At 37.9% G+C, this 23026-nt stretch overlaps 5 protein-coding genes and 1 pseudogene across 5 annotated transcripts; 2 read left to right on the forward strand and 4 right to left on the reverse strand.

Moving 5' to 3' along the window:
* Positions 1-1556: 1556 nt before the first annotated feature.
* On the reverse strand, positions 1557-5296 carry LOC148716605 (uncharacterized). Its single transcript, XM_088744609.1, has 4 exons — positions 5246-5296; positions 4307-5050; positions 3638-3712; positions 1557-2950 (listed from the first exon to the last, which is right to left on the reverse strand). Exons 1-4 carry the CDS (start codon positions 5294-5296, stop codon positions 2741-2743), a joined length of 1080 nt encoding a protein of 359 aa, XP_088600735.1. The 3' UTR covers positions 1557-2740.
* A 35-nt stretch (positions 5297-5331) lies between these two features.
* On the reverse strand, positions 5332-6225 carry LOC148716606 (uncharacterized). Its single transcript, XM_088744610.1, has 2 exons — positions 6096-6225; positions 5332-5719 (listed from the first exon to the last, which is right to left on the reverse strand). The coding sequence occupies exons 1-2, from the start codon at positions 6223-6225 to the stop codon at positions 5355-5357; spliced, it is 495 nt and encodes a 164-aa protein (XP_088600736.1). The 3' UTR covers positions 5332-5354.
* Positions 6226-6769: 544 nt separating this feature from the next.
* LOC148716607 (uncharacterized) lies at positions 6770-9835 on the reverse strand. The gene is made up of 5 exons (XM_088745146.1): positions 9694-9835; positions 8540-9376; positions 8250-8332; positions 7817-8036; positions 6770-7270 (listed from the first exon to the last, which is right to left on the reverse strand). The coding sequence occupies exons 2-5, from the start codon at positions 9138-9140 to the stop codon at positions 7149-7151; spliced, it is 1026 nt and encodes a 341-aa protein (XP_088601272.1). The 5' UTR covers positions 9141-9376; positions 9694-9835; the 3' UTR covers positions 6770-7148.
* Positions 9527-10857, reverse strand: LOC148716608 (uncharacterized). The gene is made up of 2 exons (XM_088745147.1): positions 10695-10857; positions 9527-9873 (listed from the first exon to the last, which is right to left on the reverse strand). The coding sequence occupies exons 1-2, from the start codon at positions 10855-10857 to the stop codon at positions 9527-9529; spliced, it is 510 nt and encodes a 169-aa protein (XP_088601273.1).
* A 142-nt stretch (positions 10858-10999) lies between these two features.
* LOC148716609 (uncharacterized) lies at positions 11000-17631 on the forward strand. Its single transcript, XM_088745145.1, has 9 exons — positions 11000-11855; positions 12357-12597; positions 13082-13194; positions 13577-13860; positions 14335-14602; positions 14809-15006; positions 15282-15439; positions 15687-15793; positions 15978-17631. The coding sequence occupies exons 1-9, from the start codon at positions 11000-11002 to the stop codon at positions 16492-16494; spliced, it is 2742 nt and encodes a 913-aa protein (XP_088601271.1). The 3' UTR covers positions 16495-17631.
* A 752-nt stretch (positions 17632-18383) lies between these two features.
* LOC111343239 (uncharacterized) lies at positions 18384-22174 on the forward strand (annotated as a pseudogene).
* The last annotated feature ends 852 nt before the right edge of the window (positions 22175-23026 follow it).

The following is a 23026-nucleotide window of genomic DNA, read 5'->3' on the forward strand; positions in this document are numbered from 1 at the left end:
ATTCAAAATTTGGAAGACATTCGTTTTCTATAAATTTGTTCATATTTTCGTAGCACTAGTTGTGTTTACGTTTTTACGTTCGTAACAATAGTTTTTGCTCGCGACTCACGTCAGCGATATTGCTTTAAACGTTAGTGCGATTCCACGCTAAATACCCTCTCTTCCGGTTGACGTATTGACCAATCAGAGCGCGTGTTTACTGTAAGCTATGCGATTCTAATACATATATTAACATGAAGAGATTTATATGTTACATGAAGAAATTTATTTGAACAAATATGCGAATTTTTCTTTTGTCTTGTCATGACTTGGTTTACACTGATTTGAGGGAGGGGAGAGGGGTTGCAAGGAAAAAGACACGACACTGAATTAGTTTCAGCCATGGTGAATGGATTTTTGGAAGGTTTCTTTTTTAATGTGACATAATCAATGTTAGGTACCTAATTGTGGACTTATCTGATTGATTTGTACGTATCGAGCAGTTAATTCCAAAGTGCCCATGCCCTGTCCGGGCGAACACCCACGCATTCAACTTTTTTTGAAAGTTTTGATCAAATGCCCCACTGTCAAGGCCTCAAAAAGGGAAAATAAAGAACAATTTTATAGCAAATCAGTCGTTGCATGAAGCATGTTGGCATGCTCCCCATTCAAAATAAATGTTTTAATGTAAAATTGCTTACCTTTGCAAACCAGATCTGAAAAATTGAGCGCCTAAACTCTTTTCTGATCTCTTTTGTCGACATTTGCTTGATGTCTCCAGCCGCTGGAGACAGTATCCAAGACAAGTCACAAAGTCGATGTTAACGTGTTTAATAATCACAGGATCCACAAGGACTTCGCACAATCACGGTCAATGTAACTCTCTTATTTGATAGTTTCGAATTAACAACTGAATGGGTGGGTAGGCTCGTAATAATTCACGTTGTCGCGGGTAACATAATTACTTAAGATGTGCCCCAGTCCCCGACACTCTCCCCCATGTATGTCCCTGGAAGGGAGTTACATGTTTACTTCTTGGACTGGGCACAAAGCTTCAAACAAAACAAAGGCGATTGAAGCAATAACCTATAAATGTTCACTGTTTGAAACATTTAAGGTAAAGTTGACCTACCCTTGCAAAATAAGACTGGAATATTCTGGTTATTTCTAGAAATTTTCTAGAAATATGACAGAAAATATTTCTGGAAATTTCTAGAATTTACCAGTTTTCTTTTCTGGAAAATTCTGGAACATTCTAGAATGTTAATGAAACATGCTAATTAGGGTAGAGTCAGCCAGAATTTGCCAGCTTATTCCAGAAATCACTTTACTAGGATAAAATCAGCTTTTTTTCCATTTTTTTCCAGCTTATTACAAAATGTAGATTTCTAGAATTATCTAGGAAATTCTTGCATACTCCATAAAGGAAGCAGTGATTAAATAATGTATCAATTTCCAGCTTTTTCTAGCATATTCCAGATTTTCAAGATTTTTTCAGCATTTATTCCAGCTTTTTCAGGTGTTTACTTCATTATGGTTCACTCTAATGACTGTTAATAATTTTTACTTGGCATTCAACCATTTCAAAAAATTTATTAGATGTATACAACAAGGCTAAGCCAGTAAATCTCAACAGGTTTTTCGTTGGTAGCATTCACATGCCCAACAGAAAAAAGAATCACGTTTTTGCCAGCAATAACTTGAACAAATGTTTGAAATTCTTAACAGGTAAAACAAATTATCCAAAATATATGTTACATAGTAAAATCTTTTCTTTGTCTCTATGACTATCCTGAACTGAAACTAAAGAATTTAAAAAAATCTTGTCTTTTTTGATAAAAAAAAACAGGGTCAATAATATCTTCCTCATAGCTTTCTCTGTTCTTGTCCTCTACATTTGGCCTTGTTTTCTTTATTTGCCCTGGCCTTCTTGAGGACCAGTCCAAGGTCCTTTCTCACAGATGACCTTGTAACTGCAGGAAATCCTTTCCTGCAGTTACAAGGTAAAAAGGAAAAAGGAAATGAAAGCAGTTTAAGTAAAAAGCATCTTACATTTGAAACTGTATAGTGCAAAACACGAATTATAAACAGGAACTCTGACTTGCTGAAAGAGCTTTATTTTTGATCACATGTTAATTACTGAATTTTAATTGCAGAATTTAAACCAGTAAATAGATGTAGTCAGCTTACATGTGTGCATCCTTGTTGCCACCCAATTCAGATTATCTGGTGATTCATTTGGGAGTCTGCAATTGCTCTCTTTGTACAATGTTGCACTCCATTCCATGCAACAGATGGCACAATCTATTAATCGCACCCTCCCAAATGAATCTTTAATTGAGTAACAAAAAGGCTGTAAACACAAACATGTAAGCTCGTTTGCCTATGTTACTTGAAGTGCAAATGTAATTGTAGTGGGAAATGTCGACTATTGGACAGTATGTAGTACGACAATATGTATTTGCAGCATTTTGACAACATATGGCCATAGCAATGAGAACTTTTCTTTCAGTTTCTGTTTATGTCTGTTGCTTTTATTTGTTAACAAAAGTCAAGGAAATGCAGCCAAGACCTGTGACACAAAACCACATATTCTACTTAAGCAGTTTAAAATGTTTTGAATTTTGCGAAGATGTTGGGTCAACTATAAGCCAATTGCCAGCAAAAGATGCTGCTTTTATCAGGGAGACCAAATGCTTGATAGACCAGGAGATCTGTTCTGTATTTAGGACAGTTTGCACATATAGGGGTATAGAGATAATTAAAGAAATACATCTTTAAAAATTAACTCACTTTCTAAAATGCTCCGCCTTGATGGACTCAGGCCTGGCCTTGCTGTGTAATCTTTGTTGCACTGAAAACCAGTGACAGACGAATTCTGCAGTTCCTCACTTGAGTAAAGCTGCCTTGCTAGTGCCTCCACAGCTGACTTAGCATCAGTAGTATCCTCGATTAACTTGACCAGTGCCTCCTAAAAGAGCAATATAAACTGTAATTAACAATGACACTACAAGTCTGAGTTTTGAACATACATGTAGAGTCTGTTGTAATAGACACTCTAAAGATTGCAGTCAAAACCAACAGAGTTATGAAATTGAGCCAAAAATCATAAATACTTTCTCCATAGGAGCAACTTGGGAAAAATTGTGTGCTATCAGCAAAAGAAATACAGTGGGCCAATCAATCAGATTCACAGATTTTTAAGACAAGAAAGCTGAATGACTACTAAAACAAATTTCCAAATATCATTTCTTTGGTAAGATACATGTACCTGTCATATACGTTTTTAGGTGTGAATAGAAGCAGTTAATGTCATTAAGGTAAAGAAGTAATTTAACATACATGCATCAATGTAGTTTACATGTGCATCTTGAAGTGAAGAAATAAGGGGGGTGTCAGCTCTAAGGAGGCTTGTTTTGGGAGAAAAACAAAATTCTTCCAGGAATCTGAAGATTTCGCCTGGAACTGGGAGACTCAAGAAAATTTCCAGGAGACACGAAGCAGTGTAACTAAAATTTCATGAACTTTGAGATTTTGTGAGAATGTCTCAAAACCTTCTGGGACAATGTTCTCAATTTACGGGGGGACTTTTATTTACAGATAGTACTGCTCAAACAGTGTTTTTTGGCATTGTTCCCCCCCTCCTGTGATGAAATACCTTTGTAAGCCCATTGAATCTCTCTTCATTTGGGTCCTCCTTCTCTGCAACTTCATTTTCAATTTCCACTTTTCCCTGTTGATAGACAATGCAATGTCTGTCATGTCACAGTTAAACTAGATGGTCTTTTGCACAGAACTTTGCAAAAATGTATCACAATGTTCCAATATTGATTGACAGTTTGCCCCAAGCAACTTAGCTTCCAACAACAGCTTAAACTATTTTGCGTTATGAACTTACTGCTGGATATATGATGTCTATAACAAAAAATAAGTATTTCTTTGAATCTGCTGCTAAGTTATAAAGTTAAGAGAACAAATCAAATTGCCAAATGATTGCATGTCACAATAAATGTACTATGTATGTGTCAATTAGTGAAAAAGACTGACTCAATACAGCTGTACATTTGTCAGACATGTTTGCACAGTTACAACATACCCAGAATAATCTAATTATTAATATGAAAAGCATTGTGGCATCATGAAAACACACATGTATGCATAATACAATTTTTGTTGGCAAAAAATACTTTAACAAACCTTTGATTTAACTTCCCAGAGTAATAGTACAAAGCATATACAAGCTCAACATTATTTTAGATGAATAGCATTGTGAAAGAAACCTGTGCACTACTTGATATTAAAGTCCCAAATAAAGCAAGACCCTTACCTTTCTTTTCTTCCTCTTCAGTTTTTCAAATTCAGCCTCCAAGCTGCAAATTCGTTTATTAAGAGACATTAGCAGAGGCTGACATCCTGAGCATGCAGTAGGTAGACTGCTGAATGATGTCTCCCCTTGTTGCACAACATCTCTGTTTACATGTATGTGGTCATCCATTTCCAGTTGATAGCTGGGATTCATTGCTTGATCTAAATCTGACACATCAAAGTCTGAGCATTGGTGTAAGCTCCTAAAGAATGAAAACTCCTGCTGTGGTGTAGCTTGTTCAAAATGGGGTGATCCAGATGATCTTGCCACTGTACATGTATGTTGTTGCTGGTGGGGTGAACTGTGTGTGCCAGATGTATCTGTGGCTTCTTGTGCTGTGATGTAACTTTTATTTGTGGACTGTAGTGGAGAGGGGAAGCTGTTTGTGACATTTAAAGCACGACGGATAGACCGGTTGGTGCCACCCGAAGACTGATATGAAGGAGGAAGGATGTTGATTACACTTGAAGATTGGTGGTGTCGAGGTGTCTCCAAGTTGCCATTGAAAGACTGTTGGAGAGGAGGTGAGCTGCTAGGTACACCTGAAGGCTGCTGGCATTGTGGTGTATTGGCACCTGACGATTGATGGACAGGAGGCAAACTGTTGGTTACACATGAAGGCTGTCTTTGTTGTGGTGTAAGGAAGTTGGTTTCACCTGGCTGGGGCTGGTACTGGGGTGAACCAATACTCCCACCTAAAGACTGCTGAGGAGAAGGCAAGACAATACATTACATCTGAAGACTGCCGGTGTCGAGGGGAGTCAAAGTGCCCAGCTGGAGATTGATGTAAAGGGAGTGAAGTACATGGAGGCACAGATTCTTTTCCCTGTGTGAGATCGGATGTCTTCTCTACTGTCTGAGCTTCAATTGTTTCAGACCCATCAGGATTTTCATCATCACTAACAGTGATTTGCTGCCTTTGCAAAAGCAGATTCTGGACTCTTTTAGCATTAGCTATTGTTACTATTTCCTGGTCATTTGTTTCTTGTTCTCCTTTCCTCTTACTCTTCTATTTCTTGAACACCAACTGCTTTTGCCCAGAAACATGATTGTCACTGTCATTTAAATTTCCTGCTGTTTTTCTTGACTTCTTGTGGTTATGTTTTTGGGAGGCCATTTTCTCATTTACTGGGGCAGTTCCATCCTTATCTTCTACCACTGCTTTCCTCATCATATGTTTCTGTTTTTGAGATGCATTAGACTCCTGGTTTTTTTGTGAAATATTTTCAACAGAATTCTCCAATGCTGCAAGCTTCCTTTTGGATGGCTTAGGTTCTCGACGAGGCCGAGGTCCATCCAAGGTTGTGACTGGCTCTTCGATTTCTTGAGGGGTTACCGGCTCATTGACCTTGTTTTCAGCTTCCTTCTTAGTGTCTATATGAAAACATGAAACCAGATGTAATTTAGCTGTCCACATGTACTTCCACCACTACCGATCATTATAAGTAGTAAAAACTGGACCCTCAATTAACTGTGACTAGACATAACTAAGTAGATAACTACTAAACTGTAATTTTGACTGAAATGCACTCCAACTTGTCCTACAGCTTGTTTTTTCTAAAGAAGCCCTCAATGCCTGGCAATAAAATCTCCTAACACCAAAGAGCGAGTCTTAAGATTTATGTTTTAATGAGCATTGAGGTGAAGATCAAACCAAGCAATTGAGAGGAAAACGGGTTTACCAAGCATATGATGCACTTTAGAATGAAAATCGATGTAATTGAGAAAAACACTGGGTGTACAAACTTACCAAATACTGCAAGAACATGTCCATGAAACAACATGGGTCTCTTTGTCCCTGGATCCGTTCCTCGCAGCGAACACTCATCTCCTTCTCTCACATTGAAGGGACCCTTACCAAAGCTGTTGATATGGAACATATATGGTCCAAATATGGAAATGGTATGGGACAACATATGGCTAATCTATGAGCATTGCATGGTTTTTATATGGGATGTTAGCTCCCATATCAAACCCATAAATAGTGACTAGTGCCCGCCAAGTGCATTCTATTGTCTTTCACTATGGGATTTCTACGGATTTCGTAAAGTTCCATACATTCCCCATAGGATCTGGTATGGGAATGGTATGGGTCAGTCCCATAGTGATGCCATATGATGGCTGAACATTCTCTATGGGATTGCTACGTATTTCGTAAAGTTCCATATATTCCCCATAGTATCCATTAGGGGAATGGTATGCAACAATCCCATACCATTCCCATAATGACCCTGGACCATTCTCTATGGGATTGCTATGGGATTTTAAAGTTCCATATCATTCCCATAGCATTCAGCAAAGCTGACATCTCATATGGGAACACTATGGGGTCCTTTGACTTCAGCCCCATATCTTTACCATATGATTCAGAAATTACTAAAGGGACTGTGAGGTTAAAGGCAAGTAATGGTGACATCATATTCGTCCATTGAAACCATATCTTTAATTGCATCTAAAATTTCTTGCAAAAAAAATTGAATAGAAATAACAAAAAACCAAAAATCTTATATTTCTTCTAGGTCAACACTATGAAACCGGTAGTTTTCCTCTCGCTCAACACTATCATTAACAACACTACTTTTTTTTATCAAGCAATACGACTTAACTTGCCAACTCTGTCAAATTGTTATTCTTCTTTTTGATCGACACTATAATACGGTTACTGTTATTTTTGGCCAAGACTATGAAACTGTTATTCTGTATTTTGGTCAACATTATCAAACAGAAATTTTCTTTTTGGTCAACATAATGAAATTGGTAAACTCTTGAAGTTAAACAGTTTTACAGTAATTATAAAAAGTGTTCATTCTGCTCGTTGCTCTCGTACTCTTGGGGGCCTTCTAGCTTCCACACATTTCATGTTTATCTTCTGTATGATTTGGCTCGGTTGAGGAGAGTCCTTTGAAAACTTTGAACAGACTTTACCTGAAAAAAAAAGTTTAAGTTAATATTAAGTCATATTTACATGTAAAACAGTACCCCAACTTATACGTGGAATGTTGCCTTACCAAGAAACAAAAATTGCTTGATTGGAGGTAATCAATTGTAATGGGTTCTGTTTTGTTTGCTTGATTTATAAAATTAATAACTTAATTGAAAGCTCAGTGACATTATTTTTTTTTTCATTTACTGGTGTCTTAATTATCTCTACTGTGGCTAAGGGAGTAAGATTAAAACCTTTAGATCAGTTTTATACATTTTTTGTGGAAGTTTCAATCCAGGTTAATTGTAATGGGCTGCAATGGAAACTACTGGGATTCCAGTACTTTGTGTCCAAATAAAACTCTCTCTGCTTCAATTCTATATCATAATTATTGCATGCAAGTTTGTATTAAATTGCTTATTTTTTAAGGACAACAATGCCTTAAAAACCCAGTCAATTCAAGTTCTAATTAGTGAGTTAGAGATCCCCATGACTGCAAGTTATGTACGGTATTTCTGAATAAAATAATTCAGTGTTGCACTACTTACCAACAAGGGCATCAACGATGAGGGGGGTCAACGGAATGTTTGCATCACCGCTTTTGCCTTTTCTATCACTTCCCCTTGCACTTGAAATTGCAAGTGTTTCTTTGGTGAAGAATATGTCAACAACAGCGTTGACATATCCGGACCAGGACTTGAACGCAGAACAGTAGGCCCGTTGGTGAGGGTACCAGAAGACACTGGATCCCTCCATGACCTCTACCATCTGTAAATAAAAAAAACGTATACTAAGTTATATTTTAGTCTGTTTGTGACCTCTACATGTTCATTGTTGGTCGTTTGCACTGAAACAGCTTACAAAAAAAATCAAGTTATGGGTACGAAGAATGCCTAATTAACGAACAAATAAATAAACAATACACCACGCAAATATAACTCAATGAAAAAACATAACGTTATATAATATTGTCAGTAATACCTTGTATTCAGCAGCCAATGTGCTGTCCACTACTCCAGCTCCTGGTCTGTTGTTTATAACTTCTGCAGATGTCTTTGATTTTACTTCAGTATTAAAGAAAATAATCTGCTGTTATCACTCTGTTTAAGCTGATCATACTTCATGTTTTTAAAACAGAATTAACTCCTTACTTCACTAAATTCTATTGAGTATCATCTCCAAATGGTACTATAGCCTACATGTAGATGTACATGTGTGTTGGTGTGTAGCTGAAAACATGGAGCTTTCAAACTCAGAAAGTGGAAACTTACATGCTATGTTGAGTCTCTTGTGCACTTTCTCCAGCCGCTTCCTTAACGCTTTTATCTCCATCCTCTGTTCTTTACAGCAGTCACTACTAAAAGCATCAGCATCCTCAAGGATTTGTTCCCCCACCACCTCCTCCTCCATTTCATCATCACTGTTGTCTGCAATGGCACTTTGAAAATGAAGACCTCTCTTGGGCTCACGGGTTCCCTTTGTTTTAGTAGCAGCTGGCTTTGGGTTAGCAGCTGAAGAGCTCTGCTTCGATTGCACTGATCCTGGAGTGGAGATAACACTGGTGTTTGGGGTTCTGGTGAATGATTTGGTACCAGTAGAACTTCCAGGCACAGTTAGGTTGGCTACTGAAGATTCTTGTATGGTTGATCGCATTGACTCAGGAGTTGTGCTTGGGGTTCTGCCTGATGTGTAAGCGATGCGAGCTGGAGTCATTGGTGACTGGTTCGAAGAGTTGGCTTGGCGAAGTGGTTGGGGTGTGAAAGTGACGCTGGGTGAATCATTTACAATTGTAACCTCATCATTGTGTGTAGTTGCTGTTGTAGAAGCAACCCATCGACTTATAGCCTGGGCCTTTCTTGCTTCCAGCATCATCTTCTGTCTTTCTTGCTCCTGTTCTTTCTTCTTCCTTTTCTCTTCCTTGTTTTGGACAGCCTACTCCTTTTCTTTAGCACTCTCTGTTGACTCCTGCTTCTTTTTCTTTTTCTGGTTTTCCTTGTCTCCTTCAGGATGCTTTCTTTTTTTCTGTGCTTTGGGCTCCTGTCCTTTGTTTCCATTCTTCTTTTCTTTTTCTAATTGCATCCTCTCCTTCATAAGCTCGTTCTTATCCGCTGTAAAGAAAGATTTTGAAAAAAAAAAAAAACAGTTCATCCTTTTGCCTTGCAACATTTTAAATGGTAGAAAAACTGAGAAGAGGACAATTCAAAGATTAAGCGAGTGATTTCAAAGTGGCCGACCAGGTGGCGCACAGTCAATTTAAATTAAAAACATCCAAGAGTGAAAGGCATCTTAGGCTGGTGGTACAACAAGCACTGTGCGGAAACTACAAGAGAGAAGATAAGTAAGATAAAACCGTGCCCGGTGGTGGCATTGTACATGTAGTACATGTAAATTAAACCTGGATAAGCGACAATCAAAATTGACTCACCCCCTTTGTTTAGTATCTTGGCATCATAGTATTTACCATTGGGGATCCACAAAGCATTAACGATATCCCCAACTTGCATTTCATTGTCTTCTTCGTCGTCAGGGAAGATGTGTCGAACTTCCTCTTCAGCAAGCACTCTCAAATTTTCATCATCCTCATATTTTACAAGGTACCAAAGTTCTACAGGTGTAACAAAAATTAAAACCCTTTGAATTTTCTTAAATTCAAACAATTAACTGTCAGCAGCAAGAGGCATAAAAAAAACTTTTTTAATTAAGGGGCCAGGCTGTTTGGATGCTTTCTGGGAATACAATCTGTACAGTTACTGGTCACTTTGTCACCAGTGAGTCTCGCCACCAGAAAACAACCCAAGATACTACCAATACCATGCATTTCTAGTTCTTAAAACATGTGCAGAGTGGCATTGAGTTTGTTGGTGGTGAAACTTCCTGTTGGTGAGATGACCGGTAACCATATGTACATACCCCTATGCCCTTTGAATTTTGACTAATGTCTGAAGCAGCAAGTTTTTGGCGCAACAAGAGGACTCTTGTTTCTTGGTCAGTTGTAATGTTTCCCGATTTGCAATACAATAAATATATTACTGGAGCACCAAAGTCAATAGAACTGATTGAAATGTTCTATTCAAGGGGGGAAATCCATTCATAACTTTGGCTCAAATTTTCCTTTTAAGTTCAGTTTACCGGTAGTTTCTGTTATTACTCTCTGGCTAGAGACATTACTTAAACATGTTCCAGGGAAATTTAGGCAACTGATATGTGCAGAGTGAGTAAAGGTAATGTCTTTTCTTTGTCTTCAAATGTTTGATATGCAAGGTCTATAAGCATGCAAGAGTACAAGTGAATCCTTTTGAATAAACTTGATAGTTTGGCAAAAATTATAAACAACTAAGGTGCATGTACTTACTCACTGATCTGACAACATGCATGCTTGTCGATCACTTTGTGCTTTCATAAACACGATTCAATCGAGTTGCTTACCTTCTCTTAGACGCGCTGGAGCACTTCTTTTCCTTGAATTTCTTTCCATCTTTTCTTGCAGTGGGAATAGGCAAACAAACCTTAAAACTCGCTCTGTATAAGTAACAAACTCTCTGAAGAAAGGCTTGCCGAAATGTGTGAAAAATTTGAAAAGGACGCGCATTTCGGCGTGGGTCTGAAGGGCTCTCGTTATTGGTCAATTTAACACCACGTGTTCTTGTGTTGAGTCCGAAAGTCCACTACGCACGCGCACTTGAATAACAACACGTGTGGGGGACCGGGAACTAGACTTTAAGTCAACAAACATGGCCGACGATGGCGAGAAGGTTGCACGAGAACAAAGAGGTCGCTACCGAGAATACATGCGTCATTCTAATCCATACAAATTTCCAGCGGCAAGAAGACGAAAAGGCAACCTCTATAAAGCGAAACAATCATCAACTGGTACACGAAATGATTTAAACAAATGCGATGTTGAAGAAATGATTCCCGACACGCGACATGCACAGCCTCTTTGTACTGGCGATCCTGCTGAAATATTCGAAGCAGAAACAAACAGCATGATTTTAGGTGAAGACTGCAGCTATTTTCAAGTGCAAGACATGGAAGATTCAAGCACATTTGGAGTGGAAGAAGAAAATAATTCGGGGATAAGCGGAGACGAATTTGAACTGTTTGATTCCGCGGATACTAACACTTTTGAACAATTTGTCAAAGACGAGGATGCTTGCTCGGACATTTTCAGTGACTGTGAGAACCCTGATGAAATAGACACTGAATGCATTCCAGAACATTGTGGAGCAGAATCAGATGACATGCTATATTCGGGAGCTCCAATCACAAGTAACTCAAGTGTTGTGTTGTTGCTATCTTTCGTGTTTAAGCACAAGCTTACACGTGAAGCATTCAATGATTTGCTTGCAGTAATAGAGGCTCACTGTCCCCGGCCTAACAACTGCAAGACAACAGTAAACAACCTGTTCCAATTTCTGAGCAGAGCGAAGGGAAATGTTGTCAAGGATTACTTCTGTGGTTTCTGCAAGGCATATTATGGCAAAGATGTCAAAGGAAACTGTACCATTTGTGGCAAAAGCATCCAAAACAACGGTGGATTCTTCATTGAAGTGCCTATTGAAAATCAGCTACTTAAGTTTTTCTCTGGTAAGTGCAAGACTAAGTATGTAATTGTGTTACAGTATTAAAGTATTTTCAAATGCTACTACCACAGTCCAACAGTCGTCATAATTTATAACATAATATCGTTATTATTTTCATTATCTATAACAAAATTCTGGTTCTGGAGAGGCCTATTTGTCATGTAATTGGTGCATGATCAGGTTGGTACTGTACATGTACTGGTATCCAATGTCTGCATACTTCAAATCGGATACCTGTAATTGGACACCTACGTCATTTGCAGGTCAATCGACATCAATGGACAGTTTTTTGGGTCCGGGGAGGTGGGGATTTCACACAAATCATGTGCATTCTGATACAGGGATTTGAACCTGGAACTGCAAAAATTAATGCATGCCTCTTTTGCATATGAGCTGTTACTGAATACAATTTAAGCATAGATTACAGGGAAATGTAAAATGCTAGTATGCCCTCTACATCAAGAACGTTCAGCTATGTTTTATACAAGGGTCTCTTTTTCTTCAGATTCAGAATTTGTTGATGGACTAAAGTACCGATTTCACCGAGTTAAGAGGGCTGAAGACAATATAGAAGATGTCTATGATGGTTCCCTTTACAAAAGCAAGAGTGGTCCAGGTGGATTTCTTCTAGAGCCATATAACATCTCAGTAAAACTTAACACTGATGGTGTGGCAATATTTCGTTCATCACAATTTGGAGTTTGGCCTCTGTTTCTCCTCGTTAATGAGCTTCCTCCATCACTAAGGTACACAAATATATGTAGGCCCAATACCGGTATTTACCACACTGTATTTTAAAAAAAGTAAGGACAACAATAATTACAGTATTATTCACCCTCAAACATCCATTCTCAGTTATATGTATCAAATGAAATGTGTTGTATTAATGAGTCAGAATGCAGTTACATGTACATTAACTTTAAGGAGTCACAAGCTCTTGTAGGTAGTTAACAGTATAAAATTATGTAAGTTGTACACTATAGAGTACTTGCAAAGTGAACAGATACTTGCATAGTGCCTTCCTTTCTCAGGTGTATAAATGGTTACCAGAAAATTTACTCCTGGGGATAAAACTGCAATCGACTAGCATCTCATCCAGGGGGGAGTAGAAATACTCCTAGTCGGTTCATGTTAAAATAAACTAGGATAAGCCCCAGCTCTGATGAGCCACTTGCCTTGTATATGGACTATCTTACCTAAGCACTTACACCAGATATGTTACTTTTACAGGAGAACTAACAAGTACAGAATATTTGGTGGTCTATGGTTTGGTGAAGAGAAACCTTTTTTCTCAACTTTCTTCAAGCCATTTGTTGACACTTTGTGGAAAACAGAAATGCATGGTTAGTAAAAAACAATTACATTTGGATAATTCACCTAAATTTTCATTTATTTTTCCATAAAATAAATTTTTTGTGTAAAGGTACTGTACTCATCCATCAATAGCCGTTTTTACAAAGGAATTAAAAAATTGAAAAAAGTAACAATTAAATAAAGAATCTCCAGAACATGTGTCATGTGGTCAGTCTTTTAATTGGAGAGTGCCTTTAGTATAACATGTAATATTTTACTTAAGACTTTAAAAGTTTGTTTATTGAAATAACACCCAAAGACAAACTTAGGAACTCAGTGATTGAAAGTTCTTTGAGGTATGAATTTGGTCTGTATAAAGGGGTTGTTCATAAAAGGAGAAGTTTAAAATTATTGTACTTTTTGATATAACAGGAATTGAAGTCACACTTCCAGATGGAGCAAAGAAGAAATCCAAGGTTATGGCTCTTTCTGGTCACTTTGATCTTCCAGCCAGAGCTGGTGTCCTTGAGCAGATGACATATGTTGGCCACGATAGCTGTAGCTTTTGTGATGAACATGGCGACATTGTCAAGACTACTGGAAGAGGCCATGTTATGACCTTTCCATTTCGCAACACTCCATCTGGGCATGCTAAACCACGTGATGCAGTGGATGTTAAGGCTCACTCGTACGAAGCCCTTGAAAAGAATGCCACTGTAAGATACCTGTGACTTAATATTTTGATTGTAACTTAATATTTTGATTACATCTAAATAATAAAAAGAACGTTACATGTGGTTCATGGATGTTGTAGTTCAACTTTATCTTTAGTTTAAAATTTTTTAAACCAGTTTGATTTTTATTTCCCTTTTTTCATACTACGATAATCAATTTGAGGCAATGATAGTTAGTATTCAAACTGGTTTGAAAAATTTTAAACCAAAGACAAATTTAAACCACAACATAGATATGAATATGATGATTTGTTATTAGTGTGAACAACACAAGATATCAAGAACATAATGACTAAAGCATAACATTGTAAGGAAGAAACTTATTTTTTCTCTATGTTGTTATGTCACTACTGTGAACCAGGTCTTGGAAATGTTGTTGCTCAAGAATATGTATCTTGTTTTAAAATGCCTTTAGTTATTTTTGGGAAAACACTGAACTTCAGATTTCCTTTACAGGTTTGTGGCATTAAGGCACCAAGCCCATTATTACAGTTACCGAGCTTCGACGTTGTTAATGGCATTGCTATAGATGCTATGCACTGTGTCTACCTTGGAGTTGTAAAACAACTTGTTGGCCTGTGGTTTAATTCAAAGCACAGTGATCAGAGGTGGTACTGTGGGAGCCAAGTAGAGATGGTGGATAAACGCCTGCTGGAGATCAAGCCCCCTACTGTGATTACCAGGATCCCAAGAAGTATTCAGCATCATGTAAAATTCTGGAAAGGTAATCAACTTATGAGACATAAGCTGAAGCTTTATTATTTAGTGCACTTATCAGTGTCTTGCTGGGTGGAGGGGGAGAGTGTATTTTATAAATGTAAAGAAAAATGAAAGAAAAAGTTGAAAGTCTTAATTAGTTTCCACACTTACCTAAGCAAGTCCAAGCCTGCATTGATATCATATTCATTTGCACTGTTTCTTCTTTTACAGCTACAGAGTACCGCAACTGGCTACTTTATTATTCCCTACCCTGTTTAAAAGGAATTCTACCTGACGATTATTACCAGCATTATGCCTTGTTGGTTGGTGGCATTACCTTACTGTCTGGAAGATCCATTTCCCCTGGACAACTTCAAATGGCTGGAAAGTTCCTGATTCATTTTGTTGAGATGTTTGATGTGTATTATGGTAAGAAATATTATATGTAATGATAAAAACAGTATATATCACTTGCTATATATAGTGCTAACTATTCAAAGTTTACTCAAGGTGTTATAAATTATTTTCAAGCAACATAACCATGAGCTTGAATTTTTTGGTTAATTAACTCATAAGACTTAAAATCCTTTGTGCTAATAACCAAGATAGGGAATGCACACTTAATGGACACACTGCAAAAGAACTGCAAAAGGTATTTTATTCCTGCCCTTACAGGAAGTACATGTATCTTTTTATATTGACAGATCCAAGATATGTGCTGATGAATCAGCACATGCTGCTTCATTTGGAGAAATCAGTGCGGGATCATGGTCCCCTTTGGAGCAGTTCCTTGTTCGTTTTTGAGGATTGGAATGGAGACCTTTCTAATTATTTCCATGGAACACAAAACATTGCAATCCAGGTCAGCTAGTGTTGCAAACTGTTCAATTAATACTTTGTACAGGAAGTTGATGGTTGTTGTACTCTTCCTGGTATAATTTTAAACAAGTTTTAAGACAATGAATTACTGTTTTGACCAACTTTTAGCCACAAAGTAAAAATAATGGAGTCAGGCCATAATACAATAGAATTTATTCAGTGTGTGTTCTTGTTGTATGTCTTGCATTCAATGGTTCTAAGTTTCCATTTAATTTTTTATTGTTTTGAAGATAATGACTGCTGTGACAAGTCAACAAAGCTTCCCAGAAATGATAAAAGAGATTCCTCCAGGGCATGCAAAAGATCTGGTGCTGCGGCTTCGTGGGCAAACAAACAGGTTGGTAGTTAACCCTTTCGTGGCATATCAATCATTCTACTTACTTATTGTTTTTGTGTATGTTTAACAAATTGTAATCCAATCGCAAGGAACTTCTAAACAAGTCTGGAGTAATATGACTTTAAGTAAAGACCTCTAAGGGGCATAGGTTGTATAACAGCAGTATTTTTTTCTTGTCTTTCAGGACCAACAGGATGCATCTCAAAAATGAGTTTTTTGCAATTGGTGCTCTAAAGAAAGGGACACCTGGTGCACCATTTGAAGAAGATCTTCTGCTTTGTTTGGGTGTGGAGTCCATTGAATGTGTCACTTTCTTTAAACGTCTACAATTTGGGGATGCCATTTTTCACTCACAAATGTACAAGAGAGTTTCAAGAAGAAACAACTTCACCATTGCGTATTGCCAGGGAGGGCACACAAGCTATGGCCAAATTGAAGTGTTCTTTTTGGTTGAGGAAACTTTCAGGATGACTTGTGGCGCAGTCATCGCTCCAATGCCCAAGTCTAGTGGAGTACTTTGTGAAAGGCATGAAGTATTGGGGAATGTTGTCAATCACATTGTTCCTCTCCACCAACCAAAGAAGAACAGATTTGACATTATCCCTTTAGAGGACATTATAGATGTGTGTCTGTACATTAAATTTTCAGATAGTGAGGTGGGATATGCTGCGCATTTTCCTAACCATTTTGAAAAGGACTGAACATTGTCTTGTATACATGTACATGCATTTTCTTTTGCAAATTTTAGACCAAAAATTGTCACTGGCCTGCCAATGTAAAGCGATGAACATCAACAATGATTGTATAAATTCAAATCACTGAATTTTTTTTGCATTCAAGCTTCGTCATCAGTCTTCAACACACAATTGGACGCATAAGGCCTTGCATTTAAGCTTACTGAAGCCTTATTACATTAAATTTTCGCACCACATTAATTTTGTGATTTTGAGGTTTATGCATTTCACAATTTTGCAAAAGGTTTTGTATTTTGAGTCACTTTTATTCTGTGTTTATCAGTGAGGTGATTTACCTCAATTTTGGCAATTTACTGTAAAAATTCTATGACCTAAATATAAGGATTGTTGTACAAATAAGTTTCAAAAACTATTATGTTATCAAGCTTCAGGTCCGTTGACACTCACATCTTCAAAGTTAACTTCACTTTTCATTTTCTTTTGGACTTGCAAACTGTAATTTAACTTATTCTTTCTTGATTTTTACCTAATGCATCACATAATTTTCACATCATGTTATGTACACAAAACTTGTTTTTCATGCCACTTAAACTTTTCAATATTTTAAAATTAATTGCCAAATTCGCAAAGTTTAGGCATTGCAAAGATTTCATGTAATAAGGAACATGTAGCTTGTTATTTTCCTACGTACAGTCTGCAAAGATTTCATTTAATATAAAGCCTTGAATCTTTGCTACCAAACTTAATTTTTCAAACATGAAAAACTTTTTTGAAAAAAGGCCTTCAGTTCATGGTGACAATGAGAAGGATTTATTATTCAACAAAGTATGATGCAGTATATGCATGTTGATATTGTTGTAAGTTTCATAAAACTCAAGTTAACACTTGAATTATGACATGTAACACAATGACAATGCATAGGTGAACAGAAACTTGAATGAAATTTTCATCTATTTTTATTAGGGAAGCATGTCAGAGTGTTGCAAAGTTATCTCTTGACTCATGTAAAATATTCTTAGACTTTTATGGTCATTTCAGTTAAAAAAAATGTAGCCTGTCAGAATAATTAATGGTTTTTGCTCTCTGTTTACAATAGAGGACATTATTGTCTCAGTCCAATTAATAAAATTGTCAATTACTCAATGTGTGGACATGTGTTTTCCCATTGCCATTATGAGCATAGATATGTCCCATAGATTTCCCATAGAACTACTGTCATGGGAGATCTTTGGGAAACAAGAGCTGAAATGGTTGAAATATGGAGAGTGAATGTCCCATAGAGATCCCATACAGTTTTCACAATGGGAAATCTATGGGGCATGATGAACACCTGTCAGCTGGTATGGGTAATCTATGGTATACTCTTCATAATGAATGTCCCATATCAATGCCATAGGTAAGGACAGTTGTGGGAATTCTTATTGGTATGGGATGTGTATGGGAACCTTATTCCCATAGGTTTCCCATAAAATAAGAAGCCTTCTATTTTCTTCCCATGCATGTCCCATAGTTAAAAATTTGGTAAAATTTGGCCCCATACCAATTCCATATACCCAGGTTACCTTCCCATACCATTCCCATCTATGGGTCAGATATGGTCCAAGCAGTCCCATACCATTCCCATACTTTTGCTTTGGTAAGGGGATCCCGAACGATGATCTTGGAAGAACTCTGCGCCTCCACTCCCCACGATCCCCAGTCAACAACAACATAGTTGTGCTTGGGCATTTTCAGAAATCGAAATTAAAAAGAACTCAGCTGAACAGAATGGTGCTCCAAGTTAAAATGCACGCTAAGGACGATCACGGTAAAACACGTGGAGATACGAATGTCACAATAAATAGACGCTTCCAAATTCAAATCTGGCGGAAATCTTGCTTTGATCGTATTGAAAAGCTGCGGTCACTTCAAAGTCTGCCATAAATATCACATCATGGGATGAGTCGAAAACAAAGACGTGTGAAATTCCAGGAGCATTACGTTTGACCGGTTTGCCAGATCGTTATTCTTCCTATTCGCTTCGCGCCCACTCTGCCCAAGCATCACTCTTTCTTGCAGAGTTAATTTAAAAAATCCGTGACAAAGTCCTCCGCTTCAAAGTAAAGGATACTCTGGACACACTTTGCATTTTTTGTGAAGCAAGCGGCCGAAGCAGCCACCCCATGGTTTACCGAATGTAACGAATTTCACCGCTGACCGGGTGATCGCTTCAACGACAGCTTTTACGTTACACGATCACACACGATAAATGATGGCGGTCCTCAGCAAAACCTTGGAAGCTACAACTGATCGGAGCGATCAGCATATATCCTATGGACGGGATCTCATTTATCCAGAGCAAACTCTTTTTTGAGACATTCCCAGCTGCTATTATGAAGTTACGAGCGTCCTGTGCCATGTCAAGCTGCTGAGAAATTCAATATTTGCTAAGTCACTACCTTCATCGAAAGGTGGCAGTACTTGACAGCGTGAACCATACGAGAATGGCTGTTCCAGTATTTGAATCGCTTAAAGAGTATTTTAAAAAGATAAATTTGAAAGATACCAAAGTAATCCAACACTTGGCTGTATTCAAAACCGCAATAACGTCGTTCTGTTTTCGTGACAATCGTTCCAAAGAAACAATCTTTAGTCGAGCGTTTGTTAACCATCGTGAGTGTAAAATCAAGGAAAAGCTCTCCACAAGGGATAGTGACGGAGATGAAATGCCAGTAACATGGAAAGGAAACCAACCAGCTGAATTTATTCCTTCAGTTAGCCTGCCGGTTTTAAGATTGCGAGGAGGAGCTAATGGCGACGACGAAAAGTGGTTGTGTGACATTTGTGGGAAGTTGCTCGTCACCAGGAGAAATCTTGACGTGCATATGGATTCTGCTCATGCTACGAACCCAGATTTCACCAGCGTTACATCACCTGATGGGCTCTCAAAGTGGAAGTGCAGTTTGTGTGGCAATCTTCTCTCTTCAAAGCAGTGAGTGATTTCACATTTAATTAAAACTCATGGTAAAACAAACCTTGGCGAGAAAGAACATCAACAAACCCTAAATTCCCGAATGACATTGTGGAGAAGAAAGCGTTCAGCTAATGGCTCTTTTGTTCAAGGACAAAGCTCTTCTGCTGCTTATCTGGAGCAAAATTTAAGCTTTAACTCTGAACATTGCTTAGCTATTTTAAATGAATCACCTAGACAGGAAGATGCAAGCTTTGTCTCAAGTTTCTATCAGTCAATTTCAGGAAAAGAATATTTACACTTTTTACCTCATAACAACACTTGTGATGCTGAAATCTCAAGACAAAGCTCACATTGTTACAACAAAGGGAACAGTGCCCAGAGTGTTATAACTCATTGCCCAGCTTCTGAGAATTCATATTGTGACCCAGTTATTTGTGTGGAAGTAACATACTCATCAGACTCAGACTGTTCCACAACCAGTTGCACTGATTATAGTTCCTCTGAAACAGAGCAATCGACATCCAGTAGTGAATCAGACTCAGAAGACCAGGAGACAGACTTAGTCTCAGATAAATCTGTTGACATGACCCCGTCACTAGTTAATGAAAATGAGAAACTGAGCATACTAATTTTATCATACATTACTAAACATAAATTAAGCGGCTCTGCTTCTGTTGACCTGTTAGATCTTCTTAAATTCATTGCCCCAAAAGATAACACCTTACTGTCATTGACACTCAGTGAGATTAAAGAAACACTAGGAGATTGCATTGTTAACATCTTTGATTATTGTGGAAAGTGCTTTTCGATTTTTCCAAAGGATGAGAGTGTTTACCGGTGCAATACAACAGACAATGGGGGAAACCAATGTGCAGGTTTACGTTTTGGTGGCGATTTGGGTAATCAGGCTAAAAAGCAGAGGAACTTGTACTTTGTGACTGTTTCAATTGAACAGCAGTTGACAAAACTTCTGGAGCGCAAAAGCATCTGGATGAAAATTCAACAATATAAAGACACACCAAACTGTTCATCAAATATCAGGGACATTGTTGATGGAACAGTATACAGGAAATTTAAAGAACCTGGAGGATTTCTCTCCAATAAAGCCAATTTAACTCTACTTTTTAATACAGATGGCATATCATTATCCAAATCTTCAAAGGTTAATATTTGGCCTGTTTTCCTTGCCATAAATGAACTCCCTCCAGAAGAACGGTTTGCAAAGAAGAACATGATACTCTGGGGATTATGGCAAGGGAAGGGAAAACCCAGGTTTTCCACTTTTTTTGAGGTGTTTACAGATGACCTTATCCGACTGAAGTGTAAAGGTTTCACCATCTCGGAGAAATGCAGTCCTAAAGTTATGCTTGCACTTGCCACTACAGACCTACAAGGTAAAGCATACCTTATGTACATGAGTCACCATAGTGGTATCAATGGTTGCATTACCTGCGAAGAGGAAGGTTTTGTTACAAAGCAAGGCAAAGGACATGTACGTTGTTATCCTTTCAAAGATCCACCTGCCCCATTAAGAACTAGTGAAAGTGTGGTTGAGAATTCTTTGTTTGCTATGGAAAGTGGTCGCAAAGTGAGAGGTTTCCATGATGTGACACCATTGGCAAAGCTTCCTTGGTTTGACCTGGTACTTGGAATAGTCCCAGACTACATGCATGGTGTCTTACTGGGTGTGACAAAACAACTTCTTAATCTTTGGTTGTCCTCATCAAAACATAAGAAGCCTTGGTTCAGTGGACACAAAACAAAAACTATTGACAAAAGACTGAAAGAAATGAAAGCACCTGACTTTATACAAAGACTTCCGCGACAACTGGAAACAAGTCGAGCTTATTTCAAGGCATCTGAACTACAAGCATGGCTTCTTTTTTATTCTATACCATGCCTCATTGACATTTTACCAGAAAAGTATTTGCAACATTTTGCTTGCCTAGTAGAAGGTATTTACATACTACTTGGAGATAATATAACACCAGATTTACTATCTTTGGCTAGAGATGTTTTATTCAGTTTTTACAGGGATCACCGGGTTCTTTATGGGGATAGCAACTGCAGTCTAAATGTGCATAATATTGGAGCACATTTAGTGACTTTTGTACAAGCATGGGGGCCCCTTTGGGCATGGTCGTGTTTTCCTTTTGAAGATTTAAATGGAGCTCTACTAGAGAGTGTTCATGGGACAGGAAATCAGTGTCGCCAACTTATTTGGATGATGTATGCTCAAAATTCCCTCTGAACCAAATGCCATTTAATTACTGAAATCAATGTACGATGCTTTGTGGAGCAAATGCTTTCTGGTGAGAGAAGCCTATGAAATGTGAAGGATGCGGCAAACTGTCAAGTTGCATGAGCCCTTAGGAAGTGGGCACTTTTTGTTTGAGAGTAAAGTAAAAACCGTTTTTGCTGTGATTAAGCCCATTATTTTAGATTTTGAAAACCCTTTCCTTGTGTGTGATAAACCAAAGCACCTCCTCAGAGTTGCAGGTGAAGATGACAAGTACACTGTTGTCACTGTGGACTGTATCCTTGAGAAAATCATTTACCTTTCTGGCAACCCAAACAATAGGTGTGTTGCTAGGGCTCCAAATTTCTGCGGTCATTGTCGATAAAGTTGTTTGTAATTTACAAAAAAAGTGAGTCATTTACTTATTTGTCATTGTACTTGTAGTATTAAGTATCTTTCTGTAAAGTTTTCTCTTCATGATGCGAGGCCTCAAAAGCAACCAGTCTCAAGGTGTCAGAGGTAGTCACAATGTGACTCACTAATTGTAGTGGTTTCGCTCAAGTTGTAAATGAAAGTCTCGTTCCCGGGTTGTTACACGTGCAATCGAAAACACCAAACCAATATGGATATACGATTATTTCCTTTATTGTTCCTACGTACTCCTATTCTTGTGGCCTCAGAGCATTTATCGAATCAAAGCGGTCAACTGAAATAGTTACATTAAGAAATCACTTAAATATTTGTTTCTTTTACAGCTAAGGAATGATCATAAAACCAAGCGCACGTGATATTGAAAAGGACTTAAACAGTGAAATCTAGTGAAACCTATAACTTCAGAATTACAAACCGACATAGCTTCATAGCCTTAAAGATAATTAGATTGCTGCTTACCAACGTTCGCGGGTCTTGATTTCTATCGAGATTTTCGCTCTAACTTGTCTTCTAGTTTTCACTAACAGATCTTGATCTCGCGGGATCTTCTGAAGAACTGAAACGCGAGCCATACGCTATGCCTATCTATACTGCGGTAATCCCGGCGGTAGCGTAAATCAAACCACAAAATATTTCGCGACGTATTTCGATCCTAACGGAAGCGGTTACACTAATTCTTAAGAAAACTTTGGACTAAAATACAACGAGGAAGACAACAGAAACAAGCTGTAAGTTCTAGTTGTATCTTGTATTTTCATTCATGTAAATTCTTTTATGCAATTTTCTATTCAGAACTCTGCAGTGAAGAGAATCTGTCAGAATTTTTAAATTGATCATGAGAAACTTATTTACGTAAAACCAACGGTAGTCATTGACTAGATGATTGTATAATCAGACAAATCTGCCAATAGATT

Source organism: Stylophora pistillata, chromosome 14, assembly GCF_964205215.1.
Source record: "Stylophora pistillata chromosome 14, jaStyPist1.2, whole genome shotgun sequence".
In the NCBI taxonomy this organism is placed as follows: domain Eukaryota; kingdom Metazoa; phylum Cnidaria; class Anthozoa; order Scleractinia; family Pocilloporidae; genus Stylophora; species Stylophora pistillata.